This window comes from Pararge aegeria, chromosome 12 (genome assembly GCF_905163445.1).
Source record: "Pararge aegeria chromosome 12, ilParAegt1.1, whole genome shotgun sequence".
Taxonomy (NCBI): Eukaryota; Metazoa; Arthropoda; class Insecta; order Lepidoptera; family Nymphalidae; genus Pararge; species Pararge aegeria.
The window spans coordinates 3273308-3295405 of NC_053191.1; the positions used below are offsets into that span (position 1 = coordinate 3273308).

The window sequence follows — 22098 nt, forward strand, 5'->3', positions numbered from 1 at the left end:
GCTGAAATTTGCCTACAATTCTTTAGATAGTACGAGTATCTTTGACAGAACGGTGGTAAAACAAAAATCAGAAGTACAGAGTTTGCGACTCTAAACCGAGTGCTATTAGGTCGATTTTACTTTGACGATACAGCGTATGATATGGAAAAACTACTGCAAATCTTTTACGAAACGTACGCGGCCACGGCCCGTAACCGCAACTGTCAGCCATAAATCATCCTTTTCTAGCACAATCTAAATATTGACGTGAAAGTGCATTGCACATCTTTAATGTAAGAACGGCACGCAAATAATCAGACCGTCGTCTACTAATCTAATAAATCAGTCTTCATTGGGAACGACGTACATCAATTCCGCATACAACAAGGCAAATCATTTTCACAAAATGGTGGACCATTATCACACAAGAACCAACCGCAACAAACGTTTTTTATAACATTTCATAATATAATTAACTTTTCTATAATATTTTCTTGAAATTTGTTCATTTTAATACGAAAGAAAAAAATGGTTAAAAATGGCTAAATAGAATATAACTTTTGTTAGAAAGTACATTTCTTTTCTGTTGGACTGATCGCGAGAGATTCGGTGTTGTGAGCACAGAATAAAGAATATACAGAAACCGCGTACTCTACTAATATTGAAGCATCAAAAACCATTCCACTTTAGCATAGTTTCTCAGACAAACGGATAGTCACTTCATATCATTTAGCAGTTGACAGTAATTATTTTACATGTAATGTTCTAAGCGTTCACCATATAATAGGAAAAAGTTTGTGAGCTAGCAACATTTTGCGGGTGTAAAGTGAGACGTGCGCGGGGCGTTTTCACTGTTTTTGGATACAATGCACAGCATACAATAATGGCTGAATGAGGATTCTGTATGTTCTTAATTCTATGGCTGAGTTGAGAAATTCCGTTTTCCATCTTAGAAAAAGTAACAATTGGACAAACTCTTAACCTTTTTTATAGGAGGCTATAAACCCTGAGTAGGTGTAATTTATAATTTCTTCAATCCTTATACTCCATTATTATTATTTCGCTCCGGTTTCGGAGCGAAACATGCGTAGAGGGTATATTGCCGAAGATCTGTTTGGTGTGGAGTATAAGGATTGAAGAAATTATAAATTACACCACACAGAATCTCCTGCTTTTCGCGGAGTATAGCAAATTAAGCTTAATTTTGATAATACAAAATTAAAGAGTATTCTCACATTTATTGCGGTTGGTTTACACACTTATTTTACTTTACAGGAATGTTACATTACAAGTTAAAACCTCACAAAATCCTCATTAATATAGTTTCATTCAATAAATGAAAATAATCTATAATCGAAATAGTTTTTCATGATCTTGGAAAAACAAAGCAAGCTATCAAAAACATGGCTTGGTGTATCTACCGATTAAATTGAGTAGTTTGTTTTCTCGTATCTAGATACTAATTGACCATTGAAAAGTCGCAAGGTTTTTTATCCTTATATAACGCCTAAGCAACGTGTATTCCATAAAGGCCGGTCTACACGGTGCGGCAGCGGTGCGGTAACTAAGCGATGCAGCATTTTAGATATAAAAATCTATGGTAAGTGATCCAGCGAGACGAGGTTATTTTTTTTGTATTTAATTCCAAGTTAGTTAGCGCTTGCAATCTCACAGCGTGATTTAGTCCAAGATGGTAGCGGGTTTATGGGCTCATATACGGGAATAGCAGCTATTTTAAACCCATTCCTAAATACCTGTAAAAGCTTTCTACGCGACATCCTAACGGAACGTTAAATCAATTGGCGGCACAGACAACGTCTCCCACCGAGAAGATTCAGAACAAGAAAACCCGGATTGCACCTCACCATTACACTTATTATATAATTGCAACATTTTATTAATTTACAGTATTTCTGAATTTATATTATTTTTAAATATAATCATAATTTTGCTGCTTTTATCAATTTTATTACTTTAATGGTAATAACCTGTGCTTCACTTTATTTATTTAATGAATTATTTTTATTTATCTATTTAATTTGCCGTATCTTAGACTCGACATTTTATGGTCAAACAAAACTGTAAACCTTTCAATAATGAATGTGCAAGAAAAAACAAACTATACAGAAAATCCATCGGAAAATCCATCCATACGGATCATCTCAAAAAATGAGGCATATATTGTATCGTAAAGTACCTAAGTAACTAAGTTTCGAAATGTTTGTAAATGCTGGTCACGTATGCCATCACCTGCTGCCAGTCTGGTCTCTCTTGTTGGATCATGTCTTGAATATTCTGTGAACAAGAGCTATAATTAATTGATATCAAGTTTTAAAATTCCATTGAAAAAGGTTGAAAATGTTAAACTGTCGTTTTTTTTTATTTATTCTACGAAAAGTTAGCCCTTGACTGCAATCTCACCTGGTGGTAAGCGATGATGCAGTCTAAGATGGTAGCGGGCTAAACTGTTAAGGACATACCCGTAATCAGTTTCTCCGCGACATCGCATCGGAACTAAATCGCTTAGCGGCACGTCTTTGTTGCACGTCAGCCACGGCCGAAGCCCACCAGACTAGACCAGAGAAAATTCTGAAATTATACATTCCCAAATTGGCCCTGCCGGGAATCAAATCCGGGACCTGCTGCTTAACAAAAAATTCACAGCGCTCACCGTTGAGCCAGGGAGGTCGTCAAACAAAAGAATTCAATTCAGATTCAGACTGGTTTTACAAACAAACTAACAACACGTTCAAGGGCGATCGGTAATACATCCCGCGGAGGGATTACATATCTCACGACAGGCTTGCGATAGGCGTAAACCTTGCGATCTTCGCTGTCCACTGTGTGCGGCACAGGCGCCAAGACAATAGGGGCGCCGCGCCATCGCAATAATTTTTGTTAAATAAATAATTAAATAATAAGTATACTACGACAATACACACACCGCCATCTAGTCCCAAAGTAAGCGTAGCTTGTGTTATGGGTACTAAGATAATTGATGAATAATTTTTATGAATAATATACATAAATACTTATAATATATAGATAAACACCCCGACACTGAAAAACATTCATGTCTTTTTGTTACACTTACACAACAAAGTATTCTTTGTAGTGGAGTAAGTATCGATAAGTTGGTACAATAGGTGCAAAATATGCCTTTTAAATAATAAATTAAAAAACGTAGATTGCGCTTATTGTAAAAATCTCCCAAGCTATAATTCACGTTTGTGGTTTAAGCAAAATGGCGAACTCCCAAACAAATTATTGTCGTTTTTTTTTCTAGCGTCTTTTATTGCAAAAGTGACGTTTGGCAGCAAAGATCGCGAGATTTACGCCGACGAGATTACTTACGCTAACGCAGCGCATTACAACAGCGAACACGTAGGGCTGGCGCTAGCTGTGATGTCACTAGAGTATGAATAAACAATAGTTACCAGAGTGGTGGGTATCCCCACGGACTCGGCGGCCGCGAAGGCCACGGAGAAGTTGGTGCGTTTGTCGTGCGGCGACAGCGACGCGTACGGGATTCGCGACTCGCCAAGGTACGAGTGCAGTAGAGCGCACACCGCCATGCCGTCGTTCCATGACGAACTGGAATTAGTATCCCATATCAGAATACTGGGAAGCGGTGATAGCGCAGTGGGTAGGAGCTTGACTTCACTTTCGGGGGGCCGAGTTCGAATCCCAGCACGCACCTCTAACTTTTCTTATTTATCAAAATATCACACGCTTCAACGGTGAAGGAAAACATCGTGTGGAAACTTGCATGTCTGAGAGATCTGCATAATGTTCTCAAAGGTATGTGGAATCCATCCGCACTGGGCCAGCGTGGTGGACTACGGCCTTAACCCTATCTCATTGTGGAAGGAGACCCGTGGCCTATAGTGGGCCGGTAATAGGTTGATATGATGATCAGAATACTTCTTCTCATACACTTCTAACTTATCGAAGTGATGTGCGTTTTAGCGTTTTAATATCACGTTAGAAAACATCGTGAGGAAACCTGCACGCCTTAGGAGTCCTCCATAATGACCCAAATTCAAACGTTTAACTTTTTATTTGATACACACAATAACATAATTCTGATACGGAACCGGAGCATGTACGGTCGGCTTAAAAAAATCCTATAAACTATTAATGGACAGAGCTATGCTCGGAGTATCTCTACATCATTAAATTTGAAATCAGTAAATCCGTAGAAGAACTAGAGTTACCGACATAGCTCAACTTGTCGCGAAACTGAAGTGTCAACTGGTGGGGTACATAACCCGGAGAACCGATGGACATTGTGGTCTACATGAGCTGGAATAGCGGCCCCGCTCCGGTAAAGACAGCGTTGGTCGACCAGTAAAAAGTTGGACAGTTGACATCAATCGATCCGCTAGCAGCCACTGGAAACAATCGTCTCGGGACCGTGGATTTCTAATCCCTAACAGACCTATGTCTAGCAGAGAATGTCAATGGGTTGAGGTGAGGATGTTGATGATAGTTACCTAAAATTAGTTATATCAATGTTGTTGTATCCCAACGTCTTCTGTTGACACCATTTGAGAAGGGCGTTACGCTTTGATCCACCGTTTTTAACTTGCAGAGCGTTCAGAGGGTCTTTTCTCTCACCTGAAAATATTATTGTGATATTATTCTCCTAACTAATGTTATGAATGGGAATTTGCTTTTGTTTGTCCTTCCTTGACGCCCTAGCAAAGGACCAAGCACTTGATTTTTGGCATTGACTAAGGTTAGGTTAGGTTAGCTCCTCGGGTTGGAAGGCGCACCTTGTGTTCACGGTGCGACTTCGGCGATTGTAGGGACATTTTAGTACGTCCCAGAGGAGGGCCTGCAATGGCGGGCGCCAGTCGATGGGTCGCGGATGTGTGCAAAAGCGTTCCCGTCGCCCAGCCACCAGGCGACTGGTAGGAACACCGTGGGGTTTTAGTCGGTACGAGTCCGACATAATCACCGTGCCTCCCCATGGCGCGGTAGTATCCGTGAGGATTTCCCCACGAAAAAAAAAAGGTTAGGTTATGTTAGCTCAGCTCAGGGAACCAGGACTTTCAGGGAAACCGACTTTTAAAATAAATAAATAAATATACTACGACAATACACACATCGCCATCTAGCCCCAAAGTAAGCGTAGCTTGTGTTAAGATGCCTGATGAAATTTTTTATGAATAATATACATAAATACTTAGAAAATACATATAAACACCCAAACACTGAAAAACATTCATGCTCATCACACAAACACTTTTCAGTAGTGGGAATCGAACCCACGGTCTTGGGCTCAGAAAGCAGGGTCGCTGCAAACTGCGCCAATCGGCCGTCAAATTTTTACAGTTTTATCCTCGACACATGAAACTTTTCGGTGTGATGTACGATTTTAATTTAAGCAATTAAAATATCACTTGCTTTTACGACGCAGGAAAACATCGTGAAAACCCCTGCACGTTTGACAATTCTCCATAACATTCTCAACACCTTGTGAAGTATGTCAATACACATTTGGGAAGCAACGTATCGTTGCCTAAACCGTTATCATTCAGAAAACGCCCCGGGCTCGGTCGTGGGCCGGTGGGTCGAGAGTGATGATGATGACGTTGAGTTTCTAACTTTACGGTGATTAAAATACACATTTAAATAGATTAGTCACTCACATATATCGCCATAGCTGTTCCGGCGTACGAACGACTCCATGGCTTTCTGCTGCAGCGAAGCGAGCGCTCGCTGTTCGTCGGGCATGTTGGCCATGCTGCTCATGTTGGCCATATTGGCCATGTTGGCCATGTTCGACATTGTGGCCGCAGTCGCCGAAGATTCTGCCCCGCGCGTTAGACACATTTAAAAGCCATATACCACGCGTTGTGTCAGGTTTAATTTTTAATTATTATTTAATTGGTATGATAAATAGATAACAAAATAAAATATTGGAATTTAATTAATTCAATTTAAATTGCTTAAAATTATCTACGTATAAAAGAGGTTACGTCTTTACTTACTGACATTTTTTTTTGGGACTGACTAGGTACCTAATAAGTAAGTTAATTCTAAAGGCAAGAAAATGTAACATTATGATTCGCGAAAAAAATTTAGCACAGCCACCAAAACAAACAAATATTTACAATTTCAATACAATCTAAACCCCATAACTTAGGGTATAATATTACCTACTACTATAAAAATATAATTTTAATAAAATTTTAAGCAATTCTTGCATAAATATAATTTTATTTTTAAGTAACTGACACAATGCCGTGAAAGGAAGTAAGAATGATCGCAACAAGATGGTAGAAAAGAGGAAATTTTGCAAACATTTATTATGAGATACTGCTTCCCAATTCAGTTTATTTCCTTTTTACAGTGGTGTCGATTCTATAGTACACAAATCTCTTAACTGAATTAAATTGACAATTCTAACAATAGTCAATTTACAAGTCGTAAAATAGTACCTTTCATTGTGTTATTTGTGGATCATATTGCATATGTTCCCGCGTGTGTTGATGTAATGTCTTTCGATTACGACCAGTTAGCAACTTTTTGGAAAAAAATACTGAATTGGGCAGCTAGTATCTGACAGCAATGGACATGAGGTTTTGATTTATGCCAAAAGTTTAACAAAGCGTTAATTTAGGTGCCAAAAGAGTTTTAAAGCATTCAATACTAGGTAAATAAATTCATACTAATATAACAAACGCTTATGACCGTAATGAAAATTGGTAGGTACAGAGATTTCACTGCCCGGAGATAAACTACGGGAAAATAACTTAGATTAAGGAAACGAGGACTAGTACATAACTGAACTAATAAATAGTTGGTAATTATTTACAAAGCATATTTAATATTAGTCACAAATAATTAGGGAACACATAACGGTGCTAATAGGGTATATGCATATAATTTTTAAACATATCATGACAAGGACCATGGTCAATAATTTAAAATGTTTGTTACAAAAAAACTATAAATCTCCTTTCAATTTGTACTTTATTTGTCGGCCGATTGGCGCAGTTTGCAGCGACCCTGCTTTATGAGTCTAGGGCCGTGGATTCGATTCCCACTACTGAAAAATGTTTGTGTGATGAGCGTGAATGTTATTCAGTGTCTGGGTGTTTAAAATATATGTATAATCTAAGTATTTATATATATTATTCATAAAAATATTCATCAGTCATCTTAGTACCCATAACACAAGCTACGCTTACTTTGGGGCTAGATGGCGATGTGTGTAATGCCGTAGTATATTTATTTTATTTTTCGTTACTTTTACGATAACCACAGACCCATAACCCTGGAATGGTGACAGTAGGCAAGTAATAAACAGACAGCGCCCTCTCCCTAAAAGTTTTTAGAAAAATTTAAACACTATCTCAACTATCACCAAAGGTATTCGTGGTAATTCTGATGTAAGAAAATAAATTGGTAGATATCTTAAAGAAGTTTGTGCTATTCAAAGGGAGACATAGTGAAAAAAACTGCAATATTTTTAAGACCGGCCTCGGCGTACTGCTACGTAGTCTACAACTATAGTTATATATGAGATTATAAGATTTTTTCACAAACATTTTTTCTTCTTATTTTCTTACGTATTTTTTTTCAATGAAAATTATTTTATGTTATTTCTAATACCTCCAAGAACATGAATAAAAAGTTTCATGAAGATCGGTTCAGTAGTTTTCGCGTGAAAGCGTAACAAACAAACTTACATTCACATTTATAATATTAGTATGGAAATAGTATGATATTAGTATTATAGGATTAATAAATAAATAAAATAAAAAATTGCATATACCCGATGAACACTATTATGTAATAAATAAAACAAAATTAAATCATACAAAGGGCCTCTTCATATTATTATTTTAATAATCAATGCCTTACTACTTTGGTGCGATATAATAAATAGACAGATGGACGCATCCAAGAAACTATATAAACAGACAAACATATAGGTTAGATAGAAAAGGCGAGAGCTATGCGCCTCTCTCATTCCTCCATGCTGGAATAGAAAACGTTAAGCGGACACTTACATGCAGTCAATTTAGATATAATAAAATTAGTTTTTACTGGTACAGTTGCCTTTATGTAGGAACACTGAGATTCTACTTGTGTAGTGGACAAGCTTTACTATGGCATGGAAATTAATACCAACCTACGAACAGAGCTCTGAACCGGTTTAAAACTTACCGGGAAATTTTGGTTGATAACCGGTTAAAATATTGTTCTACATTAAACCGGTTAAATGATTGAACAATTTCTAAGATACGCGGTTTATGCCGCGATTTAAAAAAGTATGGTCACTTCGGTTAACTGGTTAATGCCAGTCAATTTAGTGAAATAGATCAAAACGATTTTTCTGTTTAAACGGTTAAATGAACGAAACCGATACTAAATGGTACCGAAACCATGGTTAATGACCGAAACCGGTTTGAAATTTCTACCGGTTTCGAGGCCCTGCCTATGAATAAATTTCTGTTACAAATGTATTTTATGTGTCTGCCAATTTGTGATACATACAAGTCATTCACTTGCACTGTGTGTTTAACACATACTTTTATAAAAACAATCATTGTAGCCAGAGCTATGAAATCGACCTTATGGACTTTTCTTGCCAAACTCTCACTGTGTCATCGACTAACGTAACGGCAACTGTACTTAGGTACAAACGGTGCTAATATTTGATGTTATACATAAATCTTAAACTTAGCCAATTGACTTAGCTCTTAAAATAGCGCCATCCCATTCGCAAAGTTCTGAATAGAAAAGGATGGCACTAATTTTAGATTTGTCAATTCATAAGTTCAGGAATATGCGCACAACCAAATTAGCAACACTGTAATTTTGATTTTTTTATATACTCGTACATGCAGGTTAAATAACAGCGATATTATTTGTTGTATAGTAATATAATATGCTGCATGTTATGTTATATGTAGAAAATTTAATTTAAAACAAACATTTAAAAAAAAAACATGATGCAATCACATGCATTTTACGCGATTATCGCGTAGCCACGACCTTGTCACATAAACCCTTTGTGCAAGAGACTTCTCGGAGACTAACGGAGAGTTATCAAGTTATAAATAAATGATAGTTATTTTAATCACAGCAAATGTTTGTGACATTGTGTTGGTGGATTTTTTGATAAAAATACGGGTGCTTTAGCGATACACTTCGGTCTTGTCAAGAGACTCAGACGGCGCAAGTATACCGCCTGGTCTTATTCGTTATCATCGATCAATGTAAACGAAATTTGACGTTATTATTCCACTAGTTACTGTCCTTCTAAGGCTTCCGCCGTTTATAGTTACTTATAACTCTTAAGAAACCCTACCGACAAAGACACTAAGCGATTTAGCGTTCCGGTACGATGTCGTGTAGAAACCGACTAGGGTTTAAATACATTGCTTAAAGGTTATCCCATTACCATGTTAGATTGCATCATCGCTTAACAGTAGGCGAGATTGCAGTAAAAAATAAGGGATTACAAAAATTCAATTTACCATACTTGTTTCATAATGTACTAATGTTTTTACATATTTTCTTTGTTTAAGGCTTCAATTGACCGTATTGGGTTGCCTCACGCGACTAGGTTGTGACTCGGCAGTAAACTCGAAAGATAGGTAACTAAAGTACGTATATGTGAAATGTGAACTCACCAGTAGTTATAGGTGACTGCCTGTTGTTCCTTGGTGCTGGGGGTTTGGCCGCGAAGTTGGTCGCTGACATGCCGTTTGTGGAAGGTGGCGAAGTTTCGGACATGCCGTTTTTCATGTTATTTGTTGTTGTCGTCCCGCCTCCAGCGGTCTGCACCTGTATCGTTCATCTTTGTAAACCGGAGTTCTCACGTTGGTCCCATTGTTGGTACCAATGTTGGTCGGCAATTCTGCCAGGCATCCAACCGTTGGAGATAATGATTGTTTACCAAGGCTGGGAGGTATGCCCGTTTTCACTAACGTCAAACAAGGCAATAATATAAGTAGGTAACGCCTAATCAGAGAAAATTCCCAGGCTTACGTTAACCTTTCATCAATCGATTTTATTTCCTAACTCATATGAGTTGCCTAAGGAAATCATAGAAAAATTAGGCTATGTAACCTAATTTATAAATAATGAGGCAATTAAATTTTTTTTATTTTTAATGGTCTGATCTGATGAGTCTTCGGCCGTGGCTAGTTAACACCCTAACGACAAATACGTCCTGCTAGTGATTAAAGTTTCTGGTAATAATTGGTGTAGAAACCAATTAGGTTTTATTATTACTGCTATACCCCAAACAAGATAGCATGCCAGTTACCATCTCAGACTGAATCATACATCCAATAGGTGGTACAACAGTCAAGGTCTAAATTGTAGAAGAATATAACCAAAAAAACTGGGTTTTATCAATAAGACACAGGCTATAATACTCGTATATAAGACGGTTCTCTTATTTTTAAATTTTTAAATTCGGGGACAAGCCTTAGCCTGCAAGATTTGCTCACTCGCAATCGACGGTACGTTTTCGAGTATGGAAATCCTTGAACAACGGAGTAAAATGGATCTTATATGCATTAGATTAAAGCTCAAACTTGCCTACAATTCTTTAGCTCTGGCTTTTGACAGAGACTCTAAAACAAGTATACTTAGGTCAATTTTACTTTGACGATGCAAAGTTTGATTTACGAACCGACTCCTCGATTGTGAGCGAGCAAATCTTGTACCTTACTTACTACTGGTATACTGAAACAGGCTAGTGAACCTCCTTTTTTCGAATACTTTTTTGACGGCCGATAACATATTAAATCTAGTATGTCGTTATTGATCCTGATGAAAAACTCGTTTACTATACCTTCGATTAAAATCTAAACCCACAATCCCCTCACACAAAACCAATTAAAACACTCAAACTCATCGGTGGAGTATTCCATTAACGCTGAGGTGTCCACCTAAAACCAGATCATTCAATGAGTATATCCTTCCTCGGAGTGTATGCGTAAAAATCTTTCTACCTTCCAGAGCGCAGAAAAAAGAACCAAAACCTTTTTATACTCGTTATATCATTACCTGCGGCCATTCCGTCACAGGCGTGGTCGCCGGCGACTGCTTAGCTGCCTTCGCTGCGTTCTCTATACTCTCTATGAGAGATTTCACGGATAGTCGCGAATCTTGCCGGCTGACACCTGAAATTAAGTTACGTGACTGTTTTATGTCTGTCGACCTCCCTATCTCAATGGCAAGCGCAGTTGTCAAACCAGTGGGAGGTTCAAATTCAAATTCAAATCTTTATTTGCGTGATTGCAGGTTAACAAATTTTATCTTATACTAAAACATAATAAGTTACGTGCTACAATCTGCCATTCTATGGCATGCAAATTATAATAACACCTTAATTATAAAATTATTTTTCCAATTTATACAAAATGTCAGAATATTAAGGTATCAAAAATTATGAAATTAAATTACAATGTCAACTTAAAATTAATTAATGTAAAGTAAACCAAAATATAAACCTAGAAATACAATAATTTAAGCCTTTGATTTTAGATATTCGTCTACTGAATAAAATTGATGAAGCATAAGCCATTCAATAATTTTAATCTTAAATTTAGGCAGAGGTATGTCAATTAAAGTATTTGGTAATTTGTTATAAATTGTTGTTGCCATACAATAAACATTTCTTTTATATAAAGTGAGGTTTACTTTGGGCCATACTAATTTATTACCCCGCCTACAATCCTTCGCCTGCTGTACTTTTTTAGTTATAAAGTAATGTCCATACTTTTTTACAAATAGGCACATTTCCTTAATATACATGCAGGGTAAGGGTAAAATATTAAGTCTTTCAAAGATTGGTTTTGCACTATCCAAAAAATGTGCCCCAGTTATTGCCCTGACACATTTTTTTTGAGCTCTGAATGCTCTCTCGAAATCTGGTGAGTTACCCCACAAAATAAGACCATAATTAAGGATATGACACATACCCATGGTAGGCACTCAAGGAAGCCTGTATGGAGGAAATTTGACTTATTCTTCGTAAAGCGAATACAAATTTGTAAATTTTTTTGCAAGTAGTGTCTATGTGAGATTTCCAATTAAGTTTTTTATCTATTGTTATACCTAAGAATTTTATAGTTTCTACGTTTTCTATTGGCTCTTGGTCATAATGTATGTTTAGTAACGGCTGATATGAATTAGTTGTTTCAAATTGAATAAATTTGGTTTTGTCAATATTAATATTTAAATTATTTTCATCTAACCATTGAATTATATTATAAATTGAATTATTAATGTCATTTTCAAAGTCAGTTACGTCTTTGCCCTTAATTGTAATAGTTGTATCGTCAGCGAATAATATACAATTGTGAGATATAATGCTTGTTATGTCATTTATATATAACAAAAAGAGCAACGGACCTAATATACTTCCTTGCGGAACACCACTATTGATAATCCTCCAGGATGATTTAAAGGTACGTTTTTCAAAGTTTAGTATTTTTGTGACTTCTGTGCATTGTTTTCTGTTGCACAAATAACTTGACAACCAGTCAAAGACTTTACCCCTCATGCCATGTTCTGGGTATACATTCGAGGTAGGGGAGGTCTGGTCAAAGATAAATATATTTTTTCCTTTCCTTGTCGTTATTGTTTTACGTCAAGGCACGTAAAAATAGTAACCTTGAACACATACACTACGAGTATGTGCAAGCATCAAAGATTTGCCTCACTTCACACAATGTTATTATTTCGATTTATTTTGTATGTATGTATTATCAACAATATTATGGATATTATGTAAGACTGACTTTTTTTCATTTGATTTAAATCTACTTGTATTTTGACTTAAATGCTTAATTTCATTTCATTAGATTATTTTAAATATCGATATTATAATTATATATATTTTTGCGTTCTGATTAAGGTTAGAATTTCTTTTTTAATGTTTTTTTTTAAATTTTATTTCATATCTTTTATATTATTGTGAGTTGCACGCCAAACTAATGGTTATACAAGGTTTTAATAAAAAAAGCTAAGTTGTAACTTCTGGTTATCTACGCGTATTAACGCAATAAATCTTTTGGCACTCTAGACATATGTCGAGCGTGTCATCGTCCTGGGGGACTCCCCAGGACTTATAGTTTACGGGTGTTGTTGCTTACGGCGAATACTTGCACAGACATAATCAAGTAGCCAGGATAGTTCATCAACAACTTGCTCTTCGGTTTGGCCTTATCGATTTTGAGATGCCTTGCATTGCTCTACTGGGATCGAACGATTATCACTGACAGGTATATTACAGCTAATAGACCTTATATAGTGCTAGTCGATCGATCAATAAATCTTATTATTGTTATTAGAGTACCTACCTTTGGTCCGCCGGTGAGACGCGGCAGTAGCCATGATATCTTGTAACGAAGCGCTTGACAACAAGGGAGGGGGTGGTGTATCTTCAGTGCGTGGAGGCATTGCTAATAAAATAAGAAAAACAACATAGTTTAATTTATATCTTAATTAATTATCAATGACACCTCAATATGAAGCTCGCGCATATATTTTAGATTTAGTATATTTTTGTATTGTTATGGTCCATACTTTGTAACGCCTACCACTCACTCACACGTCAAACCGAAGTCATTCGTAAGCCAGTGATAGACACAAACTTATGCGCCTGATTGAAGTTGTTGTTTCACTAAATACTGGTATTCATGACAAATAATAAAAAATTACATAACTTATCACAGAAAGCCAAAAATAGCGCAATCAATTTAATAACTATCTAGTTTTATTTACTTAAACTTTAGCTATATCTAGCCACGCAAGTAAATTGGCAATACTCATTAATGATTTCAAAATATTATGAATTATTAAAGATGACAAAATAAATGCTTACCAATATTTCCCCATGCATTGATAATATACTCGGATTTATACAGTTAGGCCAATTATTTAAGAAATATATTTTTGAAATAAAATAAAACAGTAATATAACGCAATATAAGTAAATCCAAATAAATTTCAAGTATTAATAACATCCTTTTTGTAAGATCTGTAACCATTTTAAGTTTTTAAGAAATAATTAGAATAGTAACAAGTAATCTGATACTGATAATGTAAACATTTGACATACACTGGAAATGATAAATGTTACGTTACAACATGAAACGATGTATAGTAGCTACCAAATCACGAAGAAATTTCTCATCGATTGCAGTAGCGAGAAATATATTTGCGTGCTTAACTCAAAAATAGTTTTCAGTTAGATCACGAGTACATTTTTTCACACTATAATAATGTGGTGTTGCAAACACAACAACATTAGCTGCACGGTCTTCGTGAGATAGATCTACTATAATAATATAAAACATGGTACTAAGAATGTATGATTAATAAACAAAGCCTGCACAATTACATTGACCACCACCAACCAACCTCCACCAACAACGACACGCTAAAACGACACAAAATTATCCATCAAAAGACGCGTACACGGTTATTTACATTTACACATATATCACACGGGACGATTAGGCAAAGCCTAACTTACGTAGAGGTCGCGACGGCGGTGAATCATTAAGCGACCTTATTGGATGCGAAAGCCTCTTATGCTCCAGAGTCTTCCAATGGTAGGTTTTTCTTAATCGAGGCAGAGAACCTGTATCGGGTTCTATATTCGGAGCAGATTGCCCTTGCAAAGAGAATTTTCTAGGTGGTGGTTCGGGCGCAGTCCTCGATTCAACTTGTTGACCCTTTTCCAAACTTTGAACGATATCACCAACTGATCCCGTTGTTCTTTTAATGATTATCTCATTTGCACTCGGTGTACGTGATAAGGATATAACAGATTTTGTTATACAAGAAATCGCGTTTTCAGCGCTTCTGTTGTCTTTTGAAGGCCCCGTTGGAGAGTGAGAATCGTGCCTTTTCTTCCTTTTGGGTCTCCGTGGCACTTTTAAAAGTTCCTCGCGATTTATGCATGGAAAATCGTCGGGCGGCGAAGTTTTATTAGATATTTTGTCATCGTCTGCTACATTACTGGCTGGAATCACTGTTATTGGTTGCCCAATTTCTTCATAATAATTTTCTTGGTCCGCTTCCTTATTATATTTATTATGTTGTAAAAATGGATTTGTATTTAGTATATTGGTTCTATGATTTTCTCTTAAGACACTGGGTTTTACAAAATGTTGTGCTGTATTGATTACGAAAGGAATATTTTCCATTGGCTGATAATATTGGTTATCAATTAACCATTCAGGTGTTTTCGACAGTCTACCTACAGGCTTTGTTCTACTTGGTGATGGAGATTTCGTATCTATTTCAGTTTCACTAGATCCAACTTTTCTTAATGGAAAAAACGCAAGAGGTTTAAGTTTAATATTTTTGTTGTAAATACCTTTTTTCTTATTTTCATTTTCATTTATGTGTTCTATAGCAATATCTGGATTTTGGTTTTCTTTAGTAATAACTTGATCTATATCATTATAATAAACCATTCCTTTTTTGTTTTCTAAGTTTTTCTCGACTTCTAAAACTGAATGATTTGGTTTAAAAAATATCGGTTGAATTAATACAGGCGTCAATATTATCGGGGACGATGGACGATCAACATTTACGTTTATTATATTGATAGGAGAAAGAATAGTTTTGACTTTATTTCGGACCTTCTCCTTTTCAATGTTTGCAATATCTTTGTTAGTGGCTACTTCATTAGGTAAACTAGGGGGCGTGTAATCACTGACAGTATTTATTTTTAAGTGATAGCTTACGTTATCATCAATTGGAGGGTCGAGGTCTGTTTCCAGATCGTGAGCTGATTTTGTTGAATACTTGTTTTCCAAATTTGTACTTTTCTCTTCAAATTTTGATCCCGAAATTGAAATCTGCAAATCCTCTTTTAGGTCTTCTTCAATACGATGATTCTGAACAACAAAAGACTCATTACTGATTTGAATAAGTGAAGGCTTATAATCCATAGAGTTTTGTTCAAAATTATCTACGCTTTTTATGTTTTCTTCGTCGGAGATTTCTTCACAACTTAATGATAGATTAGACTCGGAAGGTTCTTCAATTTTTATTACTCTTGATGTCGGAGTTAAGTTTTCTTTGCCATTATTGCTATCGTCACCTTTGAAAGTAGAAAAGCGTTTTGCATTGGTAGTATTCGTTATATCTAAATTCACATCAACTATTTCAAAATTGGATATTTCAGTGATGTTTGGTACATTGTTAATTTTCTGCGAAGGCTGCATGTGTTTTTCTTTTTTGCTACCAATAATTCTATCGAGTGCTGCTTTAAAATTGACTTTAAGTTCTTCGTTAACCTTTTTAAGATCATTCTCGATAGAGTTACCCACATTAACATTACATTTTAACGGCTGTATAAATATATTAGTTAAATCATCTGTTTCACTTTTTCTATCCCTTATATCATCAGGATAAGGATAGGGAAGAATACTTTCCGCTTTTACAATGGGTATCTTACATCGATTCGCATTAGTTTCTTTCAAGTTCAATTTATTTTTATTTTCTTTATCAATTTCTTGAATAACATTATTATTGGTTTCTAAGTAGGGATGAAAAACGCAATCTGATCCTTCACTAAATATAGACGTATTACTAACGTCAAAACTGTCACCTATAAATTCTATGCTAGTAGCCTCTTTTAAAGCGTTTTCAAACTCTTCGTTTACGTTAAGATTGTCTGTACTATAAGACTTGGGTTTACCGTTTAACAAGCCAGAGAGATTTCTACTAAAACTGGTTCTTTCTCGACGGTTCCCAGGTCCATTTGATTCGGACTTTGAATTATGTTTAGCATAATCATTTATTGTATTAGCAGGATCATCAAAATCATTATTTGAGACACAAACATCAATAGCGTTTTGCCTTTTTAACTCCTTGGGTCCTAAAGGTAGAACAGCTTCAGCAAAAGTGTTTGTGGAAAAATCATCTGACCTCGACGGACTCGTAATAACATCATCATCATCGGTCGCATCCATTGTAACATTTTCAATTTGAATTTTGGAATTTATAGCCGCACTTTCTAAAGAGTCATTCTGAGGTACGGCATTGTTTAGTTTAAAAAATGCCTGATCAACCAGACTTCTATCCTTTGTAAGTTCGTTAACGCTGTGAACTCTCGACAAATAACGTGTTCGAATATTTCTGAACACTTCTTTGGATGAACTGTCGCTTAGAGAATCGGAATCTTTTGATAGTTGTTTTCCGTCGTCGGAATAACTGTATGAACTATCCAGAGATCCTTCCACTTCAACACCTGTTTTGGTACATTAAATTTAGATTAGGCAACTTATATTTAAACATACAGTTGCACAAGAGTCTAGATGTCAAAGAAATCACATTATAGGTATTCCTCGCTGTAGTGGAACTAACAACAGCGAGTTCGGTGCAGTTAACATGAATAACAGAATCTTACTTAATTATTTTTTAAGTTTTTTTTTTCTTAAACAGTTAAGAAAGCTTGAGCTTAAAATAAATATTAATAACAGCAGCAACTTTTTACTTTCAAAGGCATGATTTATATACTCAAGCTTAGGTTTATTTTATTTATTTATTAGTGTCATAATAAAAAAAATAACTTCTCACTACTGCGTTCATCAAGACCCTTGTCCTACTGTATTTATTATGTACACGTTCCACTATTAAGATGGCAACATTATCTGTTAGTTCTATGAATGCGACTACATTTTAAAGCCGTACATAGAATTAGTGCGCGATAAATGTTGTTAATTCAATTCTACTATTACATTGGAATAATTTTTTTAACGTTTTTTAATCTTACATGCAACCGAAAGTATTACTACGAAGGTAATGCTTGAAGATAAAATCTGAGCGTATGCTGAAGTATAGGCATGCATTAACGCATGAAAGATTTGGTAACAATTAATAAAATGACTGCACTGCAATCCAGACATGTCTCATGAGGCACGTGTTATATTAAACTCGTTATCCCTAATGACAGCACTATAACGTACGAAAACCAAACCTAACAAGGCAAAAGTACCTCATTTTATTTTTTAAAAGCTCTCTTCGACTTACACATAATGTACCTACGACCTTATGACGATAAACATAAAGTCGATTTGATTTTGACATTATAGCGTATTGATACTCGTAAACGACCCCTGCGATTGAGTCTCAGCTTTAGATGCGTGTGAAACCCGTGTAAATTGGGACCACTTGGTTGCACCTCACCATATGCTTAGAGACTTTTACACGTAACAAAAAACCTATGTCAAAAAAGCTAGCCAACTGAAATATTTAGACAATTTTTTTTATTTTTGGCAGAATTACGTCAAAGCTGTTACAACAATACAAAATCACATGCGATATGCAGGTATTTAGACATTGTCCAAACAAGAAAGTCAGCTACCTAATAATTCAAAACTCGAAAATATAGGGTATCCAGTGTAATTTTGAGCTAACATTTTGCGGCGGCCAACTAAAAATCCCGCAATGAAGTCTGATAATTGACATGATCACAATATATTAAATACACAATAAGTGTGGCATGCTATTTATAAAAACAAAGAGAAAAATCTCAGAACATTTAAAAAAAATAATTATTATGTTGTTCGATTTAAATAGACGTTTTACAAGATTTTTTCTTTAACCCTTAAAGGAAAAAAGCGCCAAATTTGGGTGATGCAGTTTTTCTGCACGTACTTATTAATTTTTATATAAAAGCTAATTCTCACGACGCGATGTACGTTTGGAAGTGTTTAAAACAACCGCAACTACAAATGTGGTAGTTCATATTTAAATATTCTTATATACAAATTTTAATGTGTTTGCACCGTTTACAAATCGAAGGTGTAAGTGTGAAAAACGAAACCTATATATATATTTCTGCTTGGCAGCTTAAAAAATGAAGCCTAGGTGGCAGAAATTCTGGGAACCATTCCCATTTGTTGATAGAATTCACGATGGAAGAAAATTCTAATCGCAACTCTGTTATTATCGACCGAGGAATTTAATTGGTCGTCTCTCCGCAAAAATCCCTGAGATTGGTATATTAACCAATGAGAATGCCTTTTTTGTTCAGATTGAGTACAAAATTATCTTTTGAGTGTTTATGTGAGAACTGGCTAAGCCAGCTGTAGTATAACTCACCTTTCATCGAGTGTATTTGGTCTTCTAGCAGTCGTATGCGATCTCTAGACGCCTTGTTCTCAGAGACGAGTCTCTCGAGTTCTCTTTGGGCTTCCGTCTTGAAGTCGTTGGCGACTCGGACTGTCATGAGCAAGTCGCTCTGGAACTGTTTCCATTCGGTTTCCTGGATGGCCAAGGGCAATAAATGTACCTTCTATAACTTTACTCAAAAATAAGATTCTAAGTCTATTATTTAATTTACAGGTAAGTCCTGAGACCTCTTTTATGTGGGGTATACCCGAACTAAAAACCATGACGACATGTCCCTCTAAGTCTAGTGGGGTTTGTTAGACGCCGGGGCGTTGTATACTTTACAGAAGATTTTTTATAATATTAATTTTCTGTGATTAAAAAGAAACGTAAAACAGGCTTAAAAGTCAATGGCTAACTAGTATTATATACAACGTGTAACGGAATTACGAAATACTGTTGAAGGGTGTATGAGTATATTTCATAAGGAATCATCCTGTAAAAACATTAAATCAAAAGAAGTATAGTGATTTTTCCATACAAAATAATTTAAAACATTCTACGTTTTTACTTATGACAACCCTATTGAAGATAAAAGACCGACACGCGCATAGCTTTTAAAACACCTTTTTAATACATTAAATAAGTGACAGGAGTCACTTGATTTTAATTTTGCATGTGATGTGGATGTACGTTTCGCTATCACAGATAAGTCTCAAAAACAGTAAATAATATGCCTCTAAAGGCTGTGAAGTAATATTCCGGATTTCATTGAAACTTTGTATAAATATACATTATACATATCTTCTAAATGTTCAGGTGTAAATAAATTAATAAATATAATACTGTTTCATTTGAGCACCATTAAAAAGTACAGAAAGTAGAAAAACAAGAATATTGCGGCATTATCAAAGCTCAGCCGAGCAACCAATGGCAGGTGCGCTGCTGTCTTTCTCACTCCGACAAAATACTCACATCTCTCTCTCTGTCCCTCGTGACCTGAGCAAGCCTCGTTCTCGCATCTTGCAACTGACGCTCCAAGTCAGCGACCCGTCCCAACGCTTCACCCGTCCTGCTCATCAATGCTAACTTCTCATCAGTTGCCACTTGTACCTAATATAAATTATATTCGTTAGTTTATTTTATAATATACCAGATGTTGCCCGCGACTTCGTCCGCGCATGTTTTTGTTTTTTCGTAACATAAGTTTATTTGGGAAATGTGTAGCATCCAATTCTACAGATACACTGAAGTTGTCGTTTATTGCAAAAAAAAAAAACGAGTATAGTTTTTAAAAAGATCTCTTTCATGATGCAGATGGTGTCGGGCAAATCTGTTAGGGAGTCATACCCAGTGGCGTGCACTTCATACATGCAGAAAAGCACTGCATACCCAAATTATTTTATAGTACGAGTGATTGGAGGGGAATTTTTCCATTTTATGCCATGTACCTGCTTTATGCATACCCTGGCCAAAAACCCTATGCACGCCACTGGTCATACCCCTAATAGGTTTCTACGCGACAAACATCGCATCGGAACACTAAATAGCTTAGCGGCACGTCTTTGTCGGTGGGGTGGTAACTAGCCACGGCCAAAGCCTCCCACCAGTGACCAGACCAAAATGGCCCCTGCCGGGAATCGAACACCTCCTGCTTAAATTCACAGCGCTCTCCATTGCGCCAGGGAGGTAGTCAAATTTAAACCAACTAAACCAAGGAGATAGTTTTCCTGATCATCATCATCAAAATATCGTCTAACGCCTAGGTACATGTCTTCTCTCTCATAGGAGATATGGCTTTAGGGCCCACCACGCTACTGCAATGCAGGTAGGCAAGCTTTTTGAATTATAACACCATCACATCTTAGCAGTGGCGTGCATAGAACGTATGCGCAGGGTATGCAGATGATATAAAATCATGGGAAATCTCCAGTACGAGTTATAAAAAACTTACGGATAGGCATTGCAAGAGTTATAAAAAGCCTACCCTTAAGTATTTATAACCCTAACTGGAGATTTCTTAATTTTATACCATTTGCATACCCTGTGCATACCCTCTATGCACGCCACTTTATCTTAGTGACAACTACTGGGACCACCCGCTTAACATGCTCTCCGAAGCATGGGTTTGAACACTGCCAATTTAGAATCGCCTAACCTAAGTCCTACCTGAGACTCGAACCCAGAACTTGGAGATCCGTAGCCGATAATGATAACAGCTGACCAACGAGGTAGTTATTTTTTTAAACAACAGTTTATATGATTGAATTGTTAGTATGAATGGAATAGTAAGGACTGACCTGTATTTGCAGTTCGGAGCTGTTCTCTTGTAAAGTCTGCAATTCTCCCTGAAGCGCGGATTTCTCCTGCCGCAACTGCTCTAACTGGAATTCTAGTTCTGAGATCGTAGATTTGGCATTATTTCTTGATACCTGAAAAATATTTTAGGTTGTACAGCAGCTATCTTGATACGCTCGACCGTAACAATACGAAGATCACCCGAGCGGGTGTTCGTGCTCGGGAGTCCGACCATTCATCTTTGTATACAACGTGTAACGGATTACGAAATATACTTTTGAAGGGTGTAGGTATAATTATACTTCATAAGGAATCAACCTGTTAAAATATTAAATCAAAAGTAGCTTATATATTTTTCCAAACAAACGAATTCAAAACATTCTCAGTGATTACTTTTGACAACCCTATTGAAGATAAAAGACCGACACCTGCATAGTACCTACGCTACGCGACGCGTACTTGATACAGTGTCAGGAGTCACTTGATTTTCCTTTTGCATGTGGCGTTAGGACTGTATCTGATTTCTGTCAGTAGAAACTATTGCAATGGTTAACTCAAAAACTATTAGAAAGAAAGAAAATACATTTATTCATGTTAAGTGTTACAAACAGTACATCTTATAATAATATAGTAACAACATAGTAACAATGTCTGTGTGTAACACCAGACAGGAAGGGTGTACAGCTTAGCATATGCCATGCA

General features: G+C 36.2%; 1 protein-coding gene across 9 annotated transcripts in view; it reads right to left on the reverse strand.

Annotated features, from left to right (window-relative positions):
- Window positions 1-1978: 1978 nt before the first annotated feature.
- The window catches only part of LOC120628005 (cytospin-A-like), a 91240-nt gene continuing 71120 nt past the window's right edge, over window positions 1979-22098 (reverse strand). For 7 of the 9 annotated variants that reach the window (XM_039896173.1, XM_039896174.1, XM_039896172.1 and 4 more), the window contains 11 exons: window positions 21399-21530; window positions 20074-20211; window positions 19090-19252; window positions 14501-17233; window positions 13323-13424; window positions 11023-11138; window positions 9636-9789; window positions 5637-5798; window positions 4476-4599; window positions 3417-3573; window positions 1979-2274 (listed from right to left, as the gene is read on the reverse strand). In XM_039896173.1, the coding sequence (XP_039752107.1) occupies window positions 2185-2274; window positions 3417-3573; window positions 4476-4599; window positions 5637-5798; window positions 9636-9789; window positions 11023-11138; window positions 13323-13424; window positions 14501-17233; window positions 19090-19252; window positions 20074-20211; window positions 21399-21530 (4071 nt within the window). In that variant the 3' untranslated portion in view covers window positions 1979-2184. Of the gene's footprint in view, window positions 2275-3416; window positions 3574-4475; window positions 4600-5636; window positions 5799-7842; window positions 7976-9635; window positions 9790-11022; window positions 11139-13322; window positions 13425-14500; window positions 17234-19089; window positions 19253-20073; window positions 20212-21398; window positions 21531-22098 lie in introns of those variants that run through there. The other 2 variants (XM_039896180.1, XM_039896175.1) reach the window with 2 other exon arrangements.